The sequence below is a fragment of the Rhinatrema bivittatum genome, chromosome 2 (genome assembly GCF_901001135.1).
Source record: "Rhinatrema bivittatum chromosome 2, aRhiBiv1.1, whole genome shotgun sequence".
Taxonomy (NCBI): Eukaryota; Metazoa; Chordata; class Amphibia; order Gymnophiona; family Rhinatrematidae; genus Rhinatrema; species Rhinatrema bivittatum.
The window spans coordinates 345,225,066-345,250,800 of NC_042616.1; the positions used below are offsets into that span (position 1 = coordinate 345,225,066).

General features: G+C 41.3%; 1 protein-coding gene across 5 annotated transcripts in view; it reads right to left on the bottom strand.

The window, feature by feature from the left end:
- The window catches only part of PTPN3 (protein tyrosine phosphatase non-receptor type 3), a 723,876-nt gene that overhangs the window by 382,806 nt on the left and 315,335 nt on the right, over positions 1-25,735 (bottom strand). For 4 of the 5 annotated variants that reach the window (XR_003854628.1, XM_029589859.1, XM_029589860.1 and 1 more), the window contains exon 10: positions 5,648-5,736. Coding sequence is in view for 3 of the 5 variants with exons in the window: in XM_029589859.1 (XP_029445719.1) it covers positions 5,648-5,736 (89 nt within the window). In the remaining 2 variants the exon portion in view is untranslated. Of the gene's footprint in view, positions 1-5,647; positions 5,737-25,735 lie in introns of those variants that run through there. The other variant, XM_029589862.1, reaches the window with a different exon arrangement.

The following is a 25,735-nucleotide window of genomic DNA, read 5'->3' on the forward strand; positions in this document are numbered from 1 at the left end:
CCTCCGACTGGGATGGGCTCAGAATTTTTGAGAATCTAGCCCTCCATGGGCCTCCTCACAGTGCTGTCACAGGCAGGATTCCAGGTCAGACTGTGCAGCTCTAATATGGCAGGCCAAGCAGAGAGAGTCGCCTGAGCTTTTTTGCTGCCGGGGCCATAGCCAGTGTGGTTTGTGCGTTTAGCCGGTTATTGTATATCGTGCGTGCACCACCTCGCCTCAGAGCGCGTATGTGTAAGCGGTTGGTTCTGTGCGAAGTTATGCGATCTGTTATGCGCAAAGTTATGTGCACAGCTATACACATATTTACTCGCACGTTAGGTGCACAGAAGGCCAGCCCGCACAGACTGATGGCCGAAGGAGGGAAAATGGCGTTACACCAAACCACGCACAAAATAGCACCGCCATGGATCACCACATGGAGATTCGACAGAGCTGAAAACGGGGCTTAGCCCATCGCTGGGGCTGCTCAATCCGCTCGGAACCCCCTTCTCTCGCCCGAAGATCAGGAATATAGTCGGTATGGCATGCCGAGCAAGGAGACTGGATGAAAGACTTACCAAAGCCCTTCCACGTCTCTGGATCAGAGGAGTGCTTCTCTACTTACCTGGTCTCAGCGCTTACCGGCTGAGTACAGAGACAGTCTCCAGCTGCGGGGAGAGAGGGCTTTGGCCTTCACTGCCGTGCTCAGCTTCTGCACCCGCTGCCTTTCAGCTGCTTCAACAGCTAAGTCCACGCTGGGAACTGGCTACCGGACCAAGGCACACCTCTGAGGGATCTCGGAAATCGCCTCAGGAATTCTCAACTGGGGGAGGGACCCTTAAGTATCACCGCAGGAGAGCAGGTACTCTATCCTCTTTAAAGTGAAGGTAAGAATTTCTTCTTTGTGCTGCAATTTCGCTAAAGTGTGGGGATAGCATCCACATCTGCTAGGAGATGGAGAGATACTGAGGAGTTGAGGTCACCGCAGGGATATATCTAGAGTGACGTCAGCTTTGAAATCTGACTCTGTCTCCCATCTGCTAGCAGAAGAGCACATAACCCACTGATCCTGAGTCCATCTGGCTATAAGCTAGGAAAATTCCGATCAAATTTATGAATCTTAGGGACATGTTTAGGAAAAAAAAAAAGCACTCTATTAATGGCTCTGCAATTATTTTCTTAATTGTTATTAAAAAAAACAATCAAATGATTTCAGTGTTTTGTATTTTCTGTCTATAATATACATGGCAAGACAAAAACTAATTGCTTTCCTGAAGACAGCAGACCAGCCACTAAGAATGGTAGTTGCTAAGCAAATAAATATTTATCTATGAGCTGCCACAGAGTCTCATAAATATCAATAATTTGAATATAGACCCAAGTAAGTTTAGGTATGGAGAAACAAAATTTAAAATAACCAGGTGGGCACAGGGTTTAGTCATGAAGAGAAACATGACGAGATCTCTTGTATGGTAAGAACGTCCATTCCCAACGCTGCAATAACCGGTTTCCAACTTACTATACCCACAATGGCAGAGTGCCTCCCAAGGTCAAACTCAATGTAGTACATGGTATACTGCTGACTAGTTACAATATGTTACCCTCAGTTATGCTTCACTTTTCATATAGAAAGAAATCTGTGACTCAGTCTTTAATAGGTACATCCTTGCATTCAGTGCTTTTTTATGCAATTTAATAGACTATTAGCCCACAATATATTTTGTATTACATCCCGTTTTAACCAAGTTCATAATTTCCATAAAAATAAGCCCTACTATAATTTAATTAAAAATTGAATTTTTTTTTTTTAAGATGAAAATGTTTTTATTCCATTCCCTTTTGAAATATGAGGACAACATGGCCTCCTCAGAGGATTTTATCAAGGATTTTATTTATTTTTTTTATAATGAGACCAGTGACACAAAAATCTTGTCTGGGACACTGGTAAGGAAGCATTTCACCCTAAAAAGTAACATTAATATATGATGGACTAAAAAGTAGACTAGACAAGGAGAGAGTTAGAAAGCTGGATATTAGCAATGCTAAATATTCATCAGATTTCTTGTGGAGGAAGACAGCAACCAAATGGGGCCTCCTAAATGCTACTATTGGACACTCCAAGCAGAAATTCTATGATTAAGGAAATAAATCTTGTATCCTGGCTCATAGGTTTAACTCTCGACTAATAGATGTGTGAAAGAAATAAAGGTGAGGGAGGGCAGCTTGTAAACAACCCTACTGCTATTAGATGTCCTTCACCTCCTGGTCTAGACTCAAATTGTGAATTTCCAGCAATCCTCTCTCAAGTGTGGAGGACACACAAGCTTTGGAAGGAGTTATCTCTCATTACAAAATTGAAAAGGATATTAAATCCCTAAGCTCTAGGAAATCCTCATGAGAATGGTTTTAACTTAATCTGCTATAAGACACTTGCTTCTGTTCTTATACAAAAACTGGATGACATTTACAATGGAATTTTATAGGGTGGTAAGTTACTGGATTCCATGATGTTTACTTTCATAGTAGTGCTTCCTCAAGAGGGGAAAAATTCACTGACGTGTAGTTCTTACAGACCTATCTCCCTTCTCAATTATGATGTAAAGATATTTGCAAAACCTTTGGCTAGCCATATTGAGAAATATGAAAAAGGGTTGATAAAGGGAGTCGGGGAGAAGACAAAGTTAGCTGAACAAATTTGGTATATACAGCTGGAGAGAGAAACCCCAATCCTGGAGGAAGAAAATGTGTTTGATTGTGTTGAATGGCCTTTTTTGTTCACTACTTTAAGGAAAATGAACATTGGCCTTATTATACTTAAATGGATCTCATCTATATTATCTGCTCAAAGCTCAGGTAAGAGTTAATGAAACTACAGGTCTTCTGCCTTGAAAAAGAAAATATACAAGGCTGTCTTCTATCACTCCTGCTCTTTGTGGTGTTTTTCTTTTTTGAGCTACTAACTTGCTCCATTAGAGATCATTCTCACATTAAGAGTATGGAGACATTAGAGGGCACTTGGCACTCTATCCAAGCAGCACATGATTACTCTTTTTGCAGATGACTTCCTTTTTATTATGGAGCCAGTTCGTTCTTTAACAGCTCTGGGCAAGCAAATCTCCGAATTTAGCCAGCTATCAGAGTAAAAGGTGAATTTGTTCAAAACAGAAATTTTAGACCTGGGTATGTCCCAGGAACAATGCCTCCAAATTATATTTCAAATTTCCTTTCAATGGGCCAAAGGTTCCTTGAGATATCTGGGTTTTAGAATACCAAATAACTTGGATGGGCTGTTCTTCTTAAATTAATTACCTTTGGAGATGATGCCTTCCTCTATACCTTGGTTTAGTAGAATATTACTATAAAGATAAGCATCCGCCAGAGGGTTCTGTTTCTGGTTGAAATGATCCCAATTAAATTCCCTGCATCTTTTATGAAGGACTTGAAGACTTATCTTTGCATTTATATAGCGGAAAAACAGTATAAGGGTCAAAAGCAGTACCTTAATGGGCCAAAAAGACAGAGGTGGCCTAGGTCTTCCAGACTTTGAATATCGTCGAGTTGTACAGTTAAAAAATATCCTTTTCTATGGAAATCTCCTGAGGAGAAACATTGAATTAAGATTGAAAAAGCTAGTCTTCCACCCAATATACCTTTCCAAACAATTTTATGTTTAGCCCACAAACGGCAATATGCCTTGGTTGGAGAATATTTTTTTAACGAGTCTTCTTATGTAGCATAATTTAACTTCCAGAGGATCTGATTCCTCACATTTGTCACCTCTGTCTCCCCTATGGAATAACCAATATTTCGAACACATTAACAGAACTTCTCACGACTGCAAAATCAAGGGCTTTCAGTATATGCAAGGCAGATATTCATTAAAAGGAAATTTCTTTCTTTCCAGAAATTTCAAGGAGAGGTTGCAACGCGTAAGTTACCTACAACTGCAAGGTGCTCTTACCGCAGGAAGTTAGAGGAAAGTTTTGGAAGAAAGCTAAAACATTCAAAAACTTAAGGGAAAGTAAGCAAAGATTTAATTTCCAAAATCTACTGGGTTCTGTTGGATGAGATGCCTGATCCCATTAAAAAAAATGCCAAGATCTCTTGGCCAGGCACCTAGGATGGGATCTAGACAAAGAATGGGACTTTATAATTTGGTTCTCATGACAATATTCTATGCACAACTATCAAGAATAGTTACAAAATTTTATTTCACTGGTATCATACTCCAGCAAGGCTGCATAGGAAGAGACTCTGACAGATGTTGGTGGGGTGGATTCCATATTTAGAAGACATGGCCCCTGATCAAGGTGTATTGGTAGGATGGAAGCATGATCATGGATTTATGTAATTATGGAGATCTCTCTTCCACAAGAACCAGCAATGATTTTCCTGGGCCTATCAAACCAAGAGATTGTTTTCTCTCTCAAGGGTAGGATAACCCTGGTGGTTCATGTACTGGTGGCTGCTAGAAGGACTCTAGGTCAACATTTGAAATCACATGCGCCATCTCTTATGATGTGGATACAATCAGTTTGGAACATTTCTTCAGTGGAACTAATGACTTTTTATGTGAGGGACCTTATCAAAATGTCTTAAATATCTGGGATCCTTTTCTGAACTTTGTAAAGAAAGATTTAAGGATGGCTAATTGCCACAAGTGGGCAGGTTTTGGGTTTCACTAGTGGAGTAGCAGCATAGTGGTTAGAGCAATGGGATATGAACCAAGGGAGTCAGGATTCACATCCCACTACCAACTCCCTGTGACCTTCGGCAAGTCATTTCACCCTCCATTACCTCTGGTACAAAAAAACGTAGTCCTCTGGGTACTGAAAAATACCTACAGTACCTGAATTTAATTCGCTTTGAAGTGACTGAAAGGCAGAATCTAAATCTAAATCTAGCTATTACATCTACTAGGCCAGAGTTAGCGGAAGTCTTTCTTACCTTTTCAGACTCCACAATATTCAAGGAAAGGAAAGATCAGCATGGCCATAGGCCATGGCAATATTCCTGTGTTATATTTAGGGCCCTTCATTTTCAGTTTTTATTTTATTTTGTCTGAGATTTTCAATGTTATAACATAAAAAAAAAAAAGACAGTGGATAAATGACTTTGCTATATCACACAGGGGAAGAGTCAGTAGAAAAGTTATTTTTCTATTGATTTCTTTTTTTGTTCTAACATTGAAATTCCCAGGCAAAATAAAATCTGAAATCGAAGGTCCCTAGTTATGTTCTTAGATTTATTAAAGCTGTGCTCATTGTTTTCACGTTCTGTGACAGGCACAGCCGATTATGCTCTATAGTAATTTAATATTTTACTATTGCTTCATTCCAGCTTTGTTTCTTGTATATTGAAATGCTCCCTGCAGGGTTGTTTGTGTTTAACTGCACGGATGTGCTTTTCTTTAAACAAACAATTTTAAAATTAACAAAAATGCTTGTATGATTGTTTTATTTTGGATGCTACTGAAGAATCAAGGACTTGAAAAACACACGCACCAATTCCTCCTGCAAGTCAAGGCCTTTCCCAAGTACAGTGTTATGCAGAAAAACATTGCCCATGCCTTCAAGAGAAGGCTTAAAAAATACTGTTGGGTGTCTCAAGAAATTTGAAAAATGTAATAATGTAAAATTCTTAATATATACATAAAACATGACTTTACCAAGGATAGAAACTTGTGCAAATGTGTCTTCGATACACAGCAATACCTCCTGAAGCAATTCCTATTAGCAGCTCTAAATTATGTAGATCCTGCAAGGGAGAAAAAAGGAACATTAAGAATGTGCTAGTCATAATCTAGTTATTCTGTTAGAATGTCAGATCACCATATACATTCAGCAATTGCAGGTCAAACCCTTTCCCTCCCTACCTCCTCTCTGTGAGAACAGAGCCATAAAATGATAAGAAATACCCCTATTTCATAATTTACTAGTGCCTAGGCTCTGGTTTAATCCTTGCTGAACCTAAGCTATCCAGTGGTAGACTCCAGCACAAAAGAAAAACACTCCCACCAAGCTTGTACAAGTTTTATGATGGAAGTTAATTGTGTAGCTTGGAGAAAGGCAAAAGAAGAAGCACATTTCCAAAAATAACTTGTTTTAGTCAACTGATAAAAACAGTCACCACCACCACCTAGCAGCAATCCGGCAAAGCAATGCTAGCATAACAGTAATTTTTCATGCAAAAGTATCCCAAAAAGCTTCATATTAAGTCTCAGCTAGAGCAAAGCATTCCCATAAAGATCAAAGCAAGGAGAAGAATGGAGTCATCGAGGTAGAGATGTATTTTGGTACCCTGCCACACAGATGAAAACATACCGACAAATCCATAATACTCATCAATAAGATCTATCATACACTTTTGTTAAATATTAAAAAGGAAAGAATACAATTAAGGTGAAAAGATGGATGTAGAAAACCATAGGTAAAGTTTGCTAAATATAACTTTTGGGACAACAGTAGTGATGCCAAATCTAGAAGTAGTAAATCCATAAGCTAGATAATGCCATTTATCACCACCTCAGAGCAAAACGCTATAATCATAGCCATATAAAACTAAAGGGAAAAACTGGTATAAACAACCACTGTATTATAATTAAATGTCTCTTTCCATCTTGATAAACATTATCTGCACACTACTTCTCCCTTGATGGCATCAGCAGTAACCTAATTGACCCTCTAGATGGCTCCATCTGCTCATTCTGCATTCTATGTGGCAACATTTCACAGTTCTTTGTCGCTGTAACTCAATGACTGAGAACAAAAAACTGGCAGAATACAATTGAAGGACAATAGAAAAAGGATATGTTGATTCTTGTTATGCTCTCTGTACAGACAGATAAAAAGATTAAATAAGTAGGAAAAATAGAGACGAAAGAAGAGGCATGGATTAGAGGGAACTCTAAGTGCATGTCAACAATTTTCCTAATGTTTGGATAGAGTGCCAAGCCACCACACAAGTTGAATGCCACTTACCAGATAAAGTGGTCCAGAAAGTGGTTTAAAGCACAGGCTTTACGCTTATTGTATTTCATGCACTGAGCTACTCTAAAGTTACTGCAGTGTAAACACCTGGTCCAAGTAACTAAAACCAGGATAGCTAAATACTCCAACAAAAACACTTGGGAGTGCTTACAAAAAAAAAACCAAAAAAAACAGCCTTTTTTTTCAATAAACTATTTATAATACTTTTCAAGTAAACAACAATATACAGAAGAACAGAGCCAGATACAAGGTAATACATTGAATCAGTACACCAAGACCAAATGATTAAATCGGAACCCCAGCTATTATTATAGCAGAAGGGAAAGAAGAAAACATGGAAGTAAATGTTTTGATAAATAGTCCCTGCAAGAGAAGAAAAGAAGTAAGGGGTTTATATTTGCAGAAGGGATGTTTTTATTTATTTATTTAGCATATTTTATATACCGAGGTATAGCAGGTTGCCTTCACTCCGGTTTACAGTTACAACAACCTGATACATTTAAAGAGATTTAACAGTAAAAAACTGTAAACACTGGTATAGAACAATAGCATATAACTGATTAAGATATACAATAAAATATGTACAAGAAAAAAATCTGTGTTCAAATGGTGTAGGGGACATCTGCTATAGAACAAAATGGGATTCTGGTAGTCAGAAAGAAAGTTAGTCATTGGAGGGAGGTTGTATGTCAAATGGAGGGACACTCAAAGGGATAGATCTGTCGATGTATCCTTTATAATCTTTGAGAGTGTTGTCTTAGAGATTTTGGCTGAGTAGCCAGGCTTTAAGATCTTTTTTAAAAGATTTTATGTTTTCTTGAGAGGTCAGGTGATGAGGTAACGAATTCCATAACTTCGGGCCAATGATGGAAATGGCTCTGTTTCTTGTGGAGGACAGTTTAGCATGTGGAAGTGATGGAATCACTAGTTGGAGTTTACTTGTTGTTCTTGTTGTGCGAAGTGATCTATGAATATGTATGATGTTATCCAGGGCTGTGTAGTCTGCTTTATAAATTGCTTTGTGAAGAATTGTGAGAACTTTGAATTCTATTCTTTTCTCTATCGGTAGCCACTGTAAATTGTTGAGGACGGGGGTTATGTGCTCAGATTTTCTTTTACCCGTCAGGACTCTGGCAGCAGCATTTTGAAGTAACTGCAAGGGTTTTAAGGATGTTTTAGGTAAACCAATCAGGAGAGAGTTGCAATAGTCCAAACTGGTAAAGATGAGGGCTTGTAGAACGGTTTTGAAATCATGGGGGTGAAGCAGCGGTTTTAAGTGTTTGATTACTTGTAGTTTATGAAAGCCCTCTTTTGTTCTTGTGGTAATGTGTTTTTTGTAGTTTAGTTCATTGTCTAACCATATGCCTAGGTCTTTTACGTTGTCTTTAAGTTGAATGTGGATGTCAATTTGGAAGGGTGGTGTGGTTTTTGATCCAGAGTTTTTTCTTACGATTAGCATGTTTCGGATTGCATCAAGGTGTGAGGCTGCACTTGACATTGCATCTTCTATGGAGGAAATTATTGGAATGAGGATTTGTATGTCATCAGCGTACATGTAGTACGTGATGCCTAGGCTTGATAGGAGATGGCATAAAGGTATAAGGTAGATATTGAATAGTATGGGTGTTAGTGCCGATCCTTGTGGCACTCCTGTTTCGAGGGGGATAGCGTTGGATGATTTGTTGTTGTAGGAGACTTTGAAATACCTGTTTTTAAGGAAAGATGTAAACCAACTAAGAGTTTTGCCCACGAGCCCAATGGATTCAAGGCTCGAAATAAGCTTTTGTGGTCCACTGTGTCAAAGGCTGTTAGACCGTACAAAGAACTTTATAACTGAAAGGATTGTTTTGTGTTAGAACAAGTTAGCTAGGAAGGTGTGAAATCTCCCTAGAAAGAGGGAATGGAACATCTGTTTATTTTGGTGTAATGTATAGACTCCCATTGCAGACAGAAGAAGAAGATAGAGATTTATTTAACTTAAACATTTTTGATGTAATGGAGGTGTATTCGGGCCTGCTGTGGCATCAGGAATAGCCCAGGAACACAAGACTTGACTAGTCCACTTCTGGTGCAAATATTTACAGTGCTTCACACTTACAGAAACAATATAGTGCCTCACTTTGCATCAGGCACAATTGTCTGGTAAACGTACTCCAAATGGATATACCATGAGGCAGAGGTGTAGCCACAGGTGGGCACTGGCCCACCTACTTTGTGCTAAGGCCCACCAATCAGCGTTTCCCGGTATGTAGAAGAGGAAGCCAATCGTGGAGGTCATCCCGTGCATCCGAGAAGAGGACGCCCAATGCAGGGCTGTCGCGAAGATAATCTCACGTGGCCCGAGAAGAGGACACCCGACGCAAAGCTGTCGTGGAGCTCATCCCTCGCGGCCTGAGGAGGCCGCCTGTCATAGCAAAGAGGCCCAGAAGAAAGGAAGAGCCCTGATATAGTGTATGGGAGCGAGAAGCCTGTGTGTGTGTGCATGAGAGAGCATGGGAGTGAGAAGCCTGTGTGTGTGTGTGTGCATGAGAGAGCATGGTTGGGAGTGAGAAGCCTGTGTGTGTTAGAGAAATAGCATTTAGGAGGGAGTCTGTATATGTTTGTTAGAGTCAGTATGTGGAGAGGAGTGCCTGTGTGGTGTGAAAAACAGAGAGTGAGTATGTGGGTGTGGAGAGCCTTTGTGAGAGTGAGAGAGTATATGAGTGTGTGTTGCGTTCGTGCCTATTCTCGCCCTCACTCCATCCTCTCCATCTTGTGGCAACTCCTTTCGGGTCTGACAGACAATTGCTGCCGCGGCTTCTCCTCGCCATTTTCTTCCTGGAATCCACGGGCTGACATGATGCTGCAGATCCGCCATGTTCCTGATGATGTAAGGGCGCGCTCTCCAGACTTTGTATGAGCAAGGGCGCGAACCTTGGGGGCATCCCCCCGAAGTGACATCATCCACTTCCAACATAAAAGGTCTTTGATTGCTAATTCAAATAGAGTTAGCAAGGGCAAGGGTAGGAACCCCTTCCTCGCAACTCTCAGGGAATCCTCTCTCCGTTGCTCTGCCTCTACAGACTCACCTAGGGGTACCCGCTCCTCGGCGCCCTGCTCTCTCTCTTCTTGATTTCAGATTGTTGGACAGGATCCGGTACTCGCTCCTTGAGGGTCTACGTTCCCGAATACTCAGAAGACTCCTATTGCCTGGAGGCGATCGCAGACGTGAACACAGTGAGTCCTATTACAGACAGGAACCGGTACTCGCGCCACAAGGGCCTATGTTCCTAATACCTTTCTCAGACTCTTCTTCCTCAGAAGATATCGCATACCTATATCCTATGGATTACTATTACAGATCTACAGATAGGAACCGGCACTCACTCCACGAGGGTCTATGTTCCTAAATCTCTCCTAATCTCTCTTCTATTCCAGAAGCCATCCCATACACAGTTATTGTGAGTTCTATTTCAGATTGCCTATAGGAACCAGTATTTGCCTGCGGCTCCTGTTCCTAAATAAAGACTCTCTGTTGCATAAGACGACATTACAGATATCTATAAGTGTGAGTGTATCATACCACTGGTTATATGTCCAGCATACCCTGTCTACTCACTACCTATAGTCTCTCCTTTCAGCTCAGCAACTCAGAGATCGTAGTTCCAGTATCAAAGGGACTTCAGCCCTGCCGGGCACATCAACTCACTACTGCCACCTCTGGTGGTTCTACTTCTAGTCTAATAAAGAACTATCTGTGTTTGTCTCAATTCTCCAGCCTAGCCGGTGGTCCCTCTCAGGATCTCCACTTGAGGGCGCTGTCATCTGCCATCGGCCCAGGGATTCACTATTTCTACTAAGTGTTACTTCTTACACTAATAGAGCAGTATCATCATCTGCCACTCTGTGGGAGCCAACCCACATCAGACCATATCAGATAGCTAACTCCCCGTGAGGATCATACAGATTGCTGGCTCCTCTTTCTACAGGAACAAAGCATAACACTTTGCCAACTCCTCCCTTCTGGGGGAACATAGCACTAACAGATTGCTAACCTCTCCTCCTATAGGAGCCCAGCCTATTGGATTGCCAACTCCTCCCCTTGGGAGGAGCTGATCGATACCAGATCGCTCACTCCACCCTCCTGGTGGGGTGAACGCTAACAGTGTGAGATCCTGTGGATGTGAGAGAGCAAGCATGTAGGAGTGGGAACCTGCATGTGAGACAGTGAGAGCCTGCATGTGAGAGTGGGAGCCTAGGTAAGAGAGAGTGTGTGGGAGTGGAAGCCTCTATGAGAGAGGAAGAGAAGAAAGAAGAAACAGAATAAAAGACCTAGGAATTAGGAAAAGACAGACAAGGTGAAAAAAGACTGACTAGCTGATTAGAAAAATAAGATCAGACAATGAAGGTAAAAAAAAATATTTTGACTTTCAGCAATTGAAATATGCCATCTTTGAGAATATGCATTTCTTATATATTAGTATTTTACTTTTTCTTCAGTATTCCACTGTTCACAGAGTCTGTTTTTTTGGAGTTTTCCATTTCAATTGTGTTTGCATGCTTCTGTTTCTAATTTATAGTTTCTTATTCTGTATTAGGTAATCAGCTAATTTATAGTTTCTTTTTCTGTCTATGTTGTGCGTGTGTGACAAAGGTGCAGTATTTCGGCTAGCGTGTAATTTCTGTGTAGGGATTTGTAGCAGTCTAGCTTGTTTGCCCACTAGGACGTGTATTAGTTTTCTAAGCCACTGCTATTAATTGCATCAGCAGCATGGGATCTTCTTAGTGTTTGGGTACTTGGCAGGTTCTTGTGGCCTGGTTTGGCCTGTGTTGGAAACAGGATGCTGGGCTTGATGGACCCTTGGTCTGACCCAGCATGGCAATTTCTTATGTTCTTATGTAATATTTGTCTTGCTGCCTTTTCATAGTTAAGGTTGCTGCTGTTTGTCCTGAGAGTTATTGCTGCTATGGTATGGTTTGGTGTGTTTTTTTTTTGTAGGGGTTGTATTATTTCACAAAGTACTTGACAGTGGAGAGTTTGTTTTGCTATTACTGAAACACCAGAATCTGAATATTTATATATATTTTTTGAATGTTGGGTTATAATATGACCGCTCTAGCACACTTTTGTTGTTTATCTATTTTTTTATTTTTGTGTTTAATGTCTGTAGGACCTTCAAGTATTCAGAATGTCCACAACATCCTGTTTTTTACTCATAAGTCCAATTTTATAATTTATTCATCATTTTCTTAAAAATCTGAAAACAAACCTAACTTCAAAAACTTTTCTATTTTTATTGAAGGTCACTGCTTTAAAGTTATGTTTAAGTTTTAAAGTTATGTTTAAGTTTTCAGATTTTTAAGAAAAAGAAAATGAATAAAATATAACATAGGGAAGCAAGACTATTAGTTCGCTCCCAGCATCCCCCTCTCCCCCAAATAATACACCACACAATTTATGGTGTTAAACAAAAGGCCGCAGTTTATTACAAAACCTAACCCGAGCCCAGCAACTTATACATAATCACTAAATATTTTACCCTTCCCCCCCAACCATCATACCCCTCTTCACTTACCACCGCGCCTCAGTGGTAAGACTCGCTCAACGCTCCCCCAATTCTTACCCCGCCACGGCTCTAACGAGGGTAAGAGTGCGGCCTGAGCATCGGCCCCCCCCCCTTGCTCTTAGGCCTTCCCGTGTAGCAGCCCCAAGCTACATGAGCATTTCCCCCCCGCCCCCCCCTCCAAAGTCCTTCACAAACCAAACACAACACATTTCAACTTCGGGCTCGGGTTTTCCGCCATCACTGCGACGCAGTACAACTATACAATTCAAAACCCTCCAAACACCAACCTGAAGGGAGGGAGGGAAACAGCAAACTTGTCCTCTGCTTCGATGCTGGTTTCCAACTGCCGTTACTCGCGCCGCTCTCCCCGCCAGAATTGAACCCTAGCCAATAGCAAGGCAGCAATTTGAAATTGTTGTCATTGCTATCAACCCTCGTCCCATTCCCCCCCCCCCCCACTGTCCCCTCGCTCCCTGCAGCTTGTACCCATGTTATGATCAGCAGCGCAAAACCAGTTCACGCTGCTTTCTCTAAAATTGGACTTAAGTAAAAAACAGGATGTTGTGGACATTCTGAATACTTGAAGGTCCTACAAACATTAAACAAAAACATAAAAAAATAAACAAACAACAAAAGTGTGCTAGAGCGGTGGAATATTTGAGTATATAGACTACTGACTGACACATTGTGGTTTGATTTGTAATCTGAGGACCAAATATTCATTATATTTGGGCTTTGGTATTTGGGTTATAATATGAACCATCCTAGTTCTGCTCTGCACCCATGCAAGAACTGTTTTATTGTAATTATGATAAAATTAGCATTTTTGGAAAGAGTCTTCATAAAAGAATAAATCGAGATATGTTTTATTACATGATTGGATCTGATGTTTCTGTGAAGTGTTCTTTGTTTACTTTTTATATGATATTGTTGTGTGTTTATAAACTGCAATACTTATAAAATAAATTAATACAGATTAATAAGCTATTTTTAATGTTGGTAAGTGCTAGAAACAAAATATTTTAAAGCATCAGTCCTGACGCATGATGGCTTCTACAGACTTCAAAGAAATCCATTGTCGGGTGCATTCTAAGGTATTTATTGATAGGAGTGCAACTAATAGGGCTCACCCATGTAGGCCCCCACAAAAATTCAGTTCTGGCTACACCACTGCTAGGTGGTCTTACCAGCTCCCTGGGGCTTCCCTCCAGCATTCTAGGCCTTATGGTAGGGTGAAAGGAACCTTCCTCCACCCAGAATCCCTTGCAGCATTCTGCCTTAAGAGGAACTGGGTTAGAAACCTGAACCAGGCTCCTTAAGGCAGATGAGGGAGTTGGCAGCACACTGTCTCAGGAGGATTTTCATAAAATTGCTATGAAAGGGGTGGTACTATTGCTAGGGGATTTCAATCTATTAGATGTTGCTCATGACATCCTGGCTGCATTGGGGGGGGGGGGGTTGTTTTTTTTACTGTAGAAGTAGGGAGATCCTGGATTCTATGCAGGAAATATTGTTCCATCAACTAGTAATGGAACCACATTGCAGGGGGCAATTCTGGACCATGTGCTTACCAATGTAGGAGTGGGGGTTTTTTTTAATGTTGGAGAAGAGGATCATCTGGGATCCAATGATTATCATTTGTGTGATTCAGTATTAGAATGCAGGCGAATAAAGGTTATTCAACAGCCGCAATCCATTAGGAAAATTAATTTTGTTAAAATGCGCAAATGCCTCAGATTTGTTAGCTGGATGAGAAATCTAGCGTAGGGTTTCCCAAATCTGTTCTGGGGAACCCCACAGCCAGTCAGGTTTTTGGGATATTCATAACGAATATGCATGAGATAAATTTGCATATACATAGTCTCCATGATATGCAAATTTATCATACACACTCATTATTGATATCCTGAAAACCTGACTGGCTGTGACGTCCCCAGGCCAATTTGGGAAGCCTTGAACTAGGGGAAGTAGAAGAGTGGTGGGTAAAATTAGAGAGAGAAATACAGGCAACTAACTTTTCTCTTAAGAATATAAATAAAGGAAAGAGGAAAAAATCCACTGTAATTTTCCAAAAAAGTAGCTGAAAATGTAAGGGAGAACAGGTTAGCATTTATGAAATACAAGAGATTGCAGAAAGATGAAATCAGGCGACAATATCTGGAAAGCTAAACAAAAGCTGGGAAGCAGTCAAAAATTCAAAGATGCAAATGTAAAAAAAAAAAGGCAAATAAGGTAAAATGAAGGACAATACTTTTTCAGATGTTAGTAATAGGAGGAAGCACAAAAGTGCATAGTGAGACTCGGAAGTAAAAGTTAGAAATATGTAGAGGCTGCCTAGGAAAATGTGAAATTTCTTAACAAATATTTCCATTTGCTGTTTACAGGAGGAGGACTAGGAGTAGAGTGCAGAAAATGAACACAAATAGGAGTGAAAGGATGTAAACTTCAAATTTCAATAAAGTGCATTTGTGAGGAGCTAGCTAAACAAAGCAAATAAAAAGATAATGCCAGATGGGATACATGCTGGAGGCAGAAGAGTGGACAAGATGACTTCTTCAGGTTCATTCTATACCTATCTCTTCTATAATTGCTATGTAAAAAGTAGTCTTTAAGGGTACAACACATAAGAGTACATATAAAAAGTACATAAGATTTGCCATAATGGGTCAGACCAAAGGTCCATCAAGCCCAGTATCCTGTTTCCAACACTGGCCAAGCCAGGTCACAAATACCTGGCAGGATCCCAAGGGGGTCGATAAATTCCAAGCTGCTTATCCCAGGGATAAGTAGTGAATTTCTGAAACTCCACCTTAATAATGGTTTATAGACTTTTCCTCCAGGAATTTGTCCAAACCTTTTTTTAAACACAGCTACAATAATAGCTTTCACCACATCCTCTCGCAATGCATTACGGAGCTTAGTGATGCGTTGTATAAAAAAATATTCTCTCTTATTAGCTTTAAATGTATGACCTAGTAACTTCATTATGTGTCCTCAGTCTTTGTACTCTTTGAAAGAGTAAACTGATTAATGTTTACACGTTCTACTCCACTCATGTTATAGTCTTCCATCATATCTCCCCCTCAGCTGTCTCTTCTCCAGGCTGAAGAGTCCTAACCTCTTTAGCCTTTCTTCATATGGGAATAGTTCCATCACCTTTATCATTTTGGTTGCACGTCTCTATCTTTTCTAATTCCACTATCTTTTTTTGAGATGAGACCAAAACTACAAACAATACTCAAGATGAGGACACACCATGGAGTGATACAGCAGCATTATGATATTCTCTGCTTTATTCTCCATTCCTTTTCTAATAATTCCTAGCATATTTGCTTTCTTGGTTACTCCTGCTGCACACTGAGCAGAAGATTTCAATTTATTATCAATGATGATGCCAAGATCCTTTTTCTGAATGGTGTCTCCTAATGTGGAATCTTGCATTGTGTAGCTAAAATGTGGGTTACTCTTTCCTGAGTGCATCAACTTTGCACTTGTCCATGTTAAATTTCATTTCCATGCCCAGCCTCCCAGTTTTGCAAAACTAGCCAAATTCTAGTGTATTTTCCCTCAGTGACGAGATGTGCAGCATAATTCACAGATTTATTGGAATATGAGAGGCTCTGTAATGTAAACACTTCTGCTAGGATGACTGGTACTGGACTGAGACAACCAATTCATTTCATCTAGGCCACCTTCGTCAGGATTTGAACCGCTTGTCTAGAGGTGAAAGGCTTTTTAATGCTGTGACCATTCTGAGTCATCCACTTCATGTGTATAAACATTATTTCACTATTCATTTTAATTTTTCAAGCTGAAAGAAAGTCTCTTCTCTGTCTCCGCTGAGAATTTTTCAAGTTACAAACTCAAGCTACAAAAAAATAACAGCTAAGATTGCCAACTTTCAAATTTCCAAACACTTGGAGATTCTGTTTAATATCTGTTTATGGTTTTTACACACATGACATTAATTGCTACTATTCACCATTATATTCCTTTTTTTTTTCTAAAAACAGATAAGGACCCACCTAGTCTTTTCAATTTACTTCTTGCTACAGTGTCAGAGATCGCAGTTAATCTCTGACATTCCCCTAAATTATTTACAATTAATGAATCAACGGCAGGGGAGGAAGTCTTCAAGCATATCCAGCATAGCTCTCTGCTTCAACGGCAGGGGAGAAAGTCTGACACTTCAAGCATTTCCAGCATAGCTCTCTGCTTCAACGGCAGGGGAGGAAGTCTGAAAGCATATCCAGCATAGCTCTCTGCTTCAACGGCAGGGGAGGAAGTCTTCAAGCATATCCAGCATAGCTCTCTGCTTCAACGGCAGGGGAGAAAGACTGACACTTCACTTTCAATGCATATCCAGCATAACTCTCTGCTTCAACGGCAGGGGGAATGAAGAAAGTGGATCTATATACAGACAACCAACAAGGATTGAATTCATAGTCGGGGTAAACAAGCATGGGTGTAGCTTGCTTATTGCGGTGGTTACTACCCCTAACTAATTAAGCTAGATATTTCATTTAGATGCAGCTCCAACACTGCTCTCTACATTAATGGTGGGTGTGGAAGGGTAATAGAACCAAAAGGTTACTAAGAGCCAAGAGAAACAGATAAGTATGAAAGAAACAGATAAGTATGAAAAAAAAGACAGTATGAAACTTGCTGGGCAGACTGGATGGGCCATTTGGTCTTCTTCTGCCGTCATTTCTATGTTTTTATGTAATGATGCTCTGTGCTTGTTCCCTGCTTTCTTGAACTGTTATTATTTTTGTTACTGTCACCGCCACAATGATGGCTCTTCCATGCATCCTCCAACCTTTCCGTTACTCCTGGGGGAATTCTGCACAAAAACAGTTTAAAATTCTGTGCACAAAAACTTAAAATTCTGCAAACTTTATATTGGTCAAAATAACACAATTTACTTGATATTTTAAGTAATTACATTTTAAATTAAAACAGAAAAAAAGTATTACTTAAAGATGCAGAATTTTAAATATTTTGAGCAGAATTTCCCTAGAAATTGACTGTGTCCTTTTCCACTCTTTTTCCCTACTCCCCTGGCCACTTTGCACTCAGGCCCCAACTTCTCCACCTGCCAGTATCTCTCCCCTCCAACTCTATGCTCAACCCTTTCCACTCTATCTCCACTCCCAGAGTTTGACCCCATTCAGTACTGCCCCTCACACAGGCTTCCCTCTGTCCCTCCCTCTCTCACACACATGCTCCCTTTCTCTAGCGCACAATCACACATCCTCATAGAGGCTCCCTCACTCTCTCACACACATACATCCCCTCATACAGAGTTTCTCTCTCGCACACACACATCCCTCATACAGGGTCCCTCTCTCTTGCTTCATTTTCTCTCTCACACATACACCCTCACAGGGGCTACCTATGTCTCTCTCACACACCCTCTCTCACACACATGCAAAATCCCTTCACCACAGGCTAGCACCCTCACATACACACGATCCCTGTTTCAAAGGCACCAGTTCTCAATCTCTCTCACACATACACACTCCTTCACAATCTCCTCATAAGGCTCCCTTCTCTCTGGCACCCACACTCAAGCTCCCCCCCCCCAGCTCTCTCTCTCACCCCCTACTTCTTAATCCAGTCTCATTCACACACCTCTGCTCTCTCACACCCTCCCCCTCACACAAACTCACTCTCACCAGGGCCTTTATCTTCACCGCGAATAGCACGCACTCCGTTCACGGCACGCCAGGGTCTTCATCTTCGCTGCAAACAGTACGTGCTCCATTCACAACTTGCCGGGGTCTCCTCTACCATTTTCTGCGCAGAATTTGGCAATTCTGTGCAGGGGGAATTCTGTGCTCCACAGTAGCGCAGAATTCCCCCAGGACTATTTCTATAATGAAATATTTTCTGAAGTCACTTCTGAGTCTACCCCTTGGGAGCCTCTTAGCGGGCATGACTGCTAATAGAACTTCTTTACACCAAAAAAAAAAAAAGTTTGCTTTTATGAGGCCACTGGCCAAACTACTGTTGTAAAAATGTCTCTGCTTAAATCATTAACTGAAATCTATGTAAGTGACACAAAATTAATGCATCCAACACATATTGAATATAGAGTAGCTACCAATGTGCGTACTACATTGTATAATTACAGGGGAGAATCAGATGCTAACATGCGGGTGGAGGGCTAAAATCAGGGCATTTCCAAATATTTTAGCCCTTCCTTTTTTTTCTGTATAGTCCTGAAAAATTGAGGGTAGTTGGCAACCTTAGTAGTAGCCTGTCCTCCAAGTCTTGCTGCCTTTACAATCTGTCAGGAAGCTAAACAGATCCTTTCTTGTCCTACAAGTCTCCTGGCATGTTGATGATACTTCCCTCCAATGTATCCATCTTGTTTGGCAAAGTCTACATTTTAAAGAGCTGACGTATTATTCATATCATAGTAGATAGCAAAATACATTAGATCTCCAAGTAAAAATCCTGAAAAATCTCCAAAGCTCTCAAGGCCCATTAAACAGCATTGCACTCACTGGATTTACAGCAAAGGTGTCAGACAGCACAAAGCCCATTCTGTTCCTGAAATGACTGTTGCACTGAGCAACTGCATTACTGTCAAGGAGCCAGTAAGATCTGATTAACCTATTTACTCAAAAAAATAAATTATGAGAAAGTATGACTGAATCTGAGACACTTGCTTCTACATTCATGTGACCCGACCAATAACAAATTCTGGTGTTTTCTCTCTTTCAAATAATTAGATACATGGAAATAAAGGTGGACAAAAAAATAATATAAGCTGATATCTTTTTAGTGGACTAACTTAAAACCTAATAGAGTTCTTGACTAGCTTTTGGGGACCACAGTTCCTTTATCAGGTCTGAGACCGTTTTTCAAACCCAATGAAAGAAACGTAGCTCCCAAAGCTAGTCAAGAACTGTATTAAGTTTTTAGGTTAGTCCAATAAAAAGGTATCACCTTATTTCTTTTTATATTTTATTTTTGTTAACTTTTATTTGTGGGCTTTCAACTGGACTAACATGGCAACCACCGTACTTTAAACAATTAAATGATGAGCATTTATAGGGAGAATGAGTGGGTTCACCTGCCTTAAATCACTTGTTCTCCCAAAGAAGAATATAAAACAAAAAAAAAACCTCTGACAAAGAATTCGACCAGTTCACAGAGAAGGATGGCAAAAGTTTGTAAAGGGAAGTAGTGATTAATTTATAATTCATAACAAATACTATGGAAACAATATATACATACAATAAGAGCACACTAAAATGTAGAAGTACTGTAGTAAGTTCTATTTAACCAGCTGTATTCTTGATACATGCAATTTAAATTATTTTAAGAAGTATGTTACTCAACTACATAAATATATTGCATTATAGTATAAAAAAGACTGATAAATACAATTATCAAAACTCAAAAAGTTCCCTGTGCATAGTTAAATTGCTACAATTTTTTAAATAAGAGGCATCTGCTTGTAGTACAACACAAAGAAGGGACACTTCATAGCTGTTCTGTGAGAGATGCCCTACCATCACATAGACCTAACTCAATTTGGCAGGAGGGCTAGATCTGTAGTGATGCACATGCCTATCAAATTTCAGGTAAATCCATGCCCTGGGTACTGCCTTCACTCTAGTAACAGAACATGATGGCAGATAAAGACCATACGGCCTCATTCGCTCTGCCCACCCACATCTCCCATCTCCTGCCCAGCTTTATAGTCCCTTCCTCTCCCTTCTAATGTGGTCCTCGTCTCCAATTTATGTGCATGGGCAGGCACTGCAAAAGTATCAGGCACACAACACTGAAGAAACACATCTGAAAATAAATAAAACCTCAGTAGCACACCTCAAGATGGTTCCTAGAGCTCAGCTGCTGTCTGTGGCAGAGCCTCGCTACCTTGCAGTCAAGAGGCTGCTGAACTCCCACAGAATCAGTCTTCAGTCATCACGTCTTTAGTCTTTCTTCTTTTTATTGAAGACTAGAGCTAGCATTTTTCTAGTATCATCACTCATGCTGCAATAACGTTTTAATAATTAAGCAAAGGAAACAGTGAAAATATAATACTTGCACGATGATTAATTTATAAGTTAATTATATTCAGGCAACATTCCTTTTCTAAATTCTATACATGTTCCAACTTGTCTTCCACAGAAGCCCTGAATGCATGTCCAAATCCCTCCCCCCCCCCCCTTTTTTTTTTTTTGGTCCCTGGCAGTTTCATCCTTCTCTTGGTTTCCAGAGTCGATTGGAACTGAGCCTGGCATCTAGCACCAGGAGCCTTCAGTCTGCAACTAGGTGAAGATTTCCCCCCATTTTACAGTATATCACCACCCAACTCACTTAGCCCAGTCACTGCAGCAAACGTCCATGGCTGATGGTCATTGAGCAGGGCCACTGTAAACCGCTTTCACATTTTATGAAGGCAGTCAAACTAAAAAAAACAAACAAAAAAATAACCCTATAACCATGGGCCCTAAATCCAGCCACTTGGAGACACCATGACACAAGAAACAACTCCCATTTGCACCAAGGGCAATGAATGATATCCCCACAGCATACCTAGCTCCAACTGGCCCAGGATGTAGATTACTGGCCTGGGAATCAAATCCAGGTCTTCTGCACAGCAGGGCTGGATTTCAATTTTTGGTACCTACCGACACAGTGGAGGGGAAAGAAAAATTCCCACCCCAACTTCAATATAGGAGGTCCCCTCCCAGATCACCCTGCCCAGATCTCCCCCCACCCAGTAAAATCTCTAAATCCCCTTTACCACTGCTCAACTAAGTCTCTCTACACTCCTACCCCTAGTTTCCAGCTACTGAACCACTCAGTCAGGGATTCATAACAGCCTTTCTCCATCCTACTTACTGCTCCTGAGAGACGTGATGAATCCTCATTGGCCTCTGGCACAAAAGATAAGGACTGCTGGAGGGCAGCCTAAGTATCCTTGAGACCACTTGAGAAAGAGACTGTAGCAGTAAAAAAAAATAGTGGGCTCCCAGCTCTAAGCAGGGCAAGCACAACTTCTCAAGTCTTCCTGGATGCATCTCTCACACAGGCGCTGTGCAAGCAGGCTGCAATTGGTTAAATATCTTATGCCAGCCCATGCACCTTTTCAGTTCTGCATCCCCAATCCACTGGCACTGTGGGCTTAAAGGGTGGCAGGGCCCCTTGGAACTGTTTATTTACAGTTTCTTTTATTCTGCCTAAATGAAAATACAATCTAAGCCGTGCACAACTTATGTATGTATCATTTAAAACACAAACAAAAAATAACACAGCAAATAGATAAAACTATTTTAAAATGGCATGCTGAAACAAAGCAGTCTTCAGTTTTCTTACAAAACAGTTTGCAGTCTATCATAGTACTGAGATTAGGAAGCAGATTATTCCACGAAGTTGGCCCAGCTACTGTAAAAGCATGAGAAAAGGTTGTCTGTAATCATACAGTTTTATGTGAGGGCACTTCCAGCAGACCGAGTCGTAGACCACAAAGATCTAGACAATCTATATTTAATTAGATATTCAGATAAATAGGAAGGGCTTCCTTGTAAGAACTCTGAACTAAATTTGCTAGGGCACAGGAAGCCAATGTAGCTGCTGTAATGCTGGTGTTATATGGTCTTTAAAAGGAAAAGTGTAATAAGGTGAGCAACAGAAATTTACAAAAACTGCAAAACATTTAACATTTTGGTAAACCTAAATATAGCAAATTAAAGCAATCGATGGAAGTTAAGATGAAAACCTGTATTAAAGTTCTAAAATCATTCGTGGATAGTATATACTTCAGGGAACATACCAACTATAGCTTGAAAAAAAAACCAAAAAAAAAAACCAGAAATGTACTACTTACCTGATAATTTCCTTTTCTCTAGGGTAGTCAGATGAATCCAGAACCAATAGGTTATGCACCTCTACCAGCAGATGGAAATGGAGCAAACTGACATTGTAGTATATACACCCCTGGAGTGTCATCAGCCTGCTAGTATTCTCTTCAAAAACCAACTGTGGATATACTAGAACAACTTGAATAATAACAGATAACCATTTCGGTACTCAGCCAACAGGAAACACTAAGCTCAGACAAAGAATGTATTAACACTAGTCAAGGGACTGGACTAACACTTACCAGTAACCCCTGGAACATATAGCTACATAGGAGGACCATAGCATAATCATTCGGTAGCCAAGGGCGGGAAGCTGGATTCAGCTGACTATCCTAAAGAAAGGAAATTATCAGGTAAGTAGTAATTTCTCATTTCTTAGCGTCTAGTTAAATGAATCCAGAACCAGTGGGATGTACACGAGCTACTCCCAAACAGGGCAGGAGGCTGCCCATGCAGTCCAGTCAAAACCACACATGCAAAGGCTGCGTCCTCCCAGGCCTGCACATCCAGACGAAAATACCTGGAAAAGATGTGTAAGGAAGACCATGTTGTAGCTTGGCAAATGTCGATGGGAGACGACAATCTAACTTCCGCACATGACACTGCCTGAACCCTAATGGAAAGAGACCTAACCTGACTAGGCAATGGCTGTTCAGCATCCACATACATGGCTGTAACCAACTCTTCAATCCAGTGAGCTATTTTAGCCCGCAAAGCCAGCTCGCCCTGTTTACTATCACTGTGAAGGACAAATGGTCCTCTTCCTCTTCTGGAAAGGTTTAGAAACCTCCAGATACCACATACATCTCTCGACATCCAAGGGTTGCAACAGGCGATATTCCTCCATATCTCTTTCCATATCCAGAGATGGTAGGGAAATGGATTGATTCAAATAGAAATCTGAGATCACTTTTGGCAAAAAGGAAGGAACAGTACACAGCTGTATTGCCCCCAGAGTCACTCAGAGGAACGACTCCCAGCAAGACAAGGTCTGCAGCTTGGAAATTCAATGTGCAGAACAAATAGCCATAAGAAACACCATTTTCAAGGTCAGTAACTGCAAGGAAAGGGTACACATTGGTTTAAACATAGGGCCTGCTAAGAAATCCAAAACCAGACTGCACAAGGGCACTGGTAGCCACAAGGGAGGACAAAGATGCTTCACTCCTTCCAAGAAATGGACCACATCTGGATAAGCTGACAAGGGACCACCATTCACCTGACCCCTGAAACAGGCAAGAGCCGCTATTTCTACCTTTAAAGAATTAAGGGCAATCCTTTATTCAATCCATCCTGCAAAAAATCCAAAATGAGTGGGATCTTAACCTAACTAGGAAGAATACCTCGATTTTCACACCAAGCCTCAAACACTCGCCAAACCCACACATAGGCCAAGGAAGCAGAGAACTTTCTTGCTCGTAGCAAGGTGGCAATCACTGTAGTAGAATATCCACACTTCAGCAAGCAAGCAAGCAAACCCTTTCAAGGGCCATACCGTAAGACAAAATAGAGTCTGATCTTCATGAAGAGCAGATCTCTTCTGCAACAGATTCCTGTGTGTCAGAAACCGGAGGGGGGAGTTTACTAGAAGCCTTTGCAGATCCGCATATCATGGGCTCCTGGGCCAATCTAGTACCACCAGAAGCACCATCACCCTCTGTGACCTTTGACCCTCCAAACCATTCAACATGGGCCATGGGGAACGGCATACAGCAGCTTGTTCTCTGGCCATTCCAGCACAAGAGCATCGATTCCAAGGACTTTGGATCTCTCCTGCGAGTGAAGAATCTAAGATTGCAAATAAAAGTCACCAGCAGGTCTAGAAATATAAAGCCCTAGCGATCCACTGTCAGCTGAAACTCCTTGTTTGACAATACCCATTCTCCAGGGTCCAATCTCTCCCTATTGAGAAAGTCTGCTCTCATATTGTCTGTTCCTGCAATGTGTGAGACCGAAGATGCACTTCAGACCATTCCGTAAGTTGGTCTACCTCCTGCGACACTTACTGGCTCTTGGTTTCTTCCTGCCAACTGATGTAAGCCACTGTCAGTCCATTGTCCAACATTATCCAGACCGCTCGACCCTGCAACCTGCCACTAAACTGCAAGCACGCCAACCAAACCACCCTGGCTTCCAGCTGATTGATGGTCCAGAGACTCTTCTGCACTCCAGCACCCTTGCATTGTCAGTTCCTGACAGTGAACTCCCCAACCCTGGAGGCTGCATCTGTCATGAGTAATAACCAGTCCAGTAATTTTAGGGAAACTCCCTTTCTTAGATGATCAAATTGTAAGCACCACTATAGTTGAGAGCAGACTTCCATTGGCAGGCAGAGCCGAATCGAAAAGTCCTGAGATTGTGGGCTCCAGCAAGACAGCAGGGAGCGCTGAAGAGGGCACTTATGCGCCCTTGCACACAGCACCACTTCCAGGGTTGCCGCTATGAAACCGAATACCTACAGATAGGACCACACTGTCGGGCAACATAGTGTTCATCAACAGACGCACCTGCACCATAGACTTCTGAATTCAAGCTTCTGGCAGAAAAGCCTTGCCCTGCTTCATGTCGAACCTAAAACAGAGATATTCTAGTGACTGAGAAGGCTGAGACTGCTCTTGTCCAGGTTCACTACTCAGCCAAGCTCCTGCAACAGGGAAATCACCTTGCGGGTCACCAGGCAACTCTTTTCCAGAGACTTGGCCCAAATTAGCCAGTCATCCAAATACGGGTGTACCAGGATCCCATCCTCTCTCAACTCTGCCACCACCACCACCATAACCTTGGAAATATTTCTGGATGCGGTGGCCAGACCAAAAGGCAGTGCCCAAAACTGATAATGGGGTCCCAAAACTGCATATTGCAGAAAAAGTTGGTGCTCTAGTCAGACGGAAATATGCAGGCACGCCTCAAACAGGTCGAAGGTGATCAGAAATTTCCCCAACTGCACCGACATTATCATTGAGCACAATGTTTCCATGCAAAAATGAGTCACCCGCAAATGACAGTTGACCCCTTTGAGGTCTAGGATGGGATGTAAGGAGCCCTCCCTTGGGCACAACGAAATAAATGGAATATCGACTTGTATTTTCTTCAGGCATGGGCAATGGAACCACAGCACTCAGATTAAGGAGTCTTGACAATGTACACTTCACTGCCTGCTTCTTCTGTGGGAAGTGGTAGGAATATACCATGAACACGTCCCAAGGAACACTGCAAAACTCCAGCACATATCTCTCTCGTATCACCTCCAGGACCCACTGCATCGATGCGATTTCAACCCACTGGGGGTGGGTCAGCAAGCTTTCACTAGGAGGCTCTTGAGGTTTCATTACCC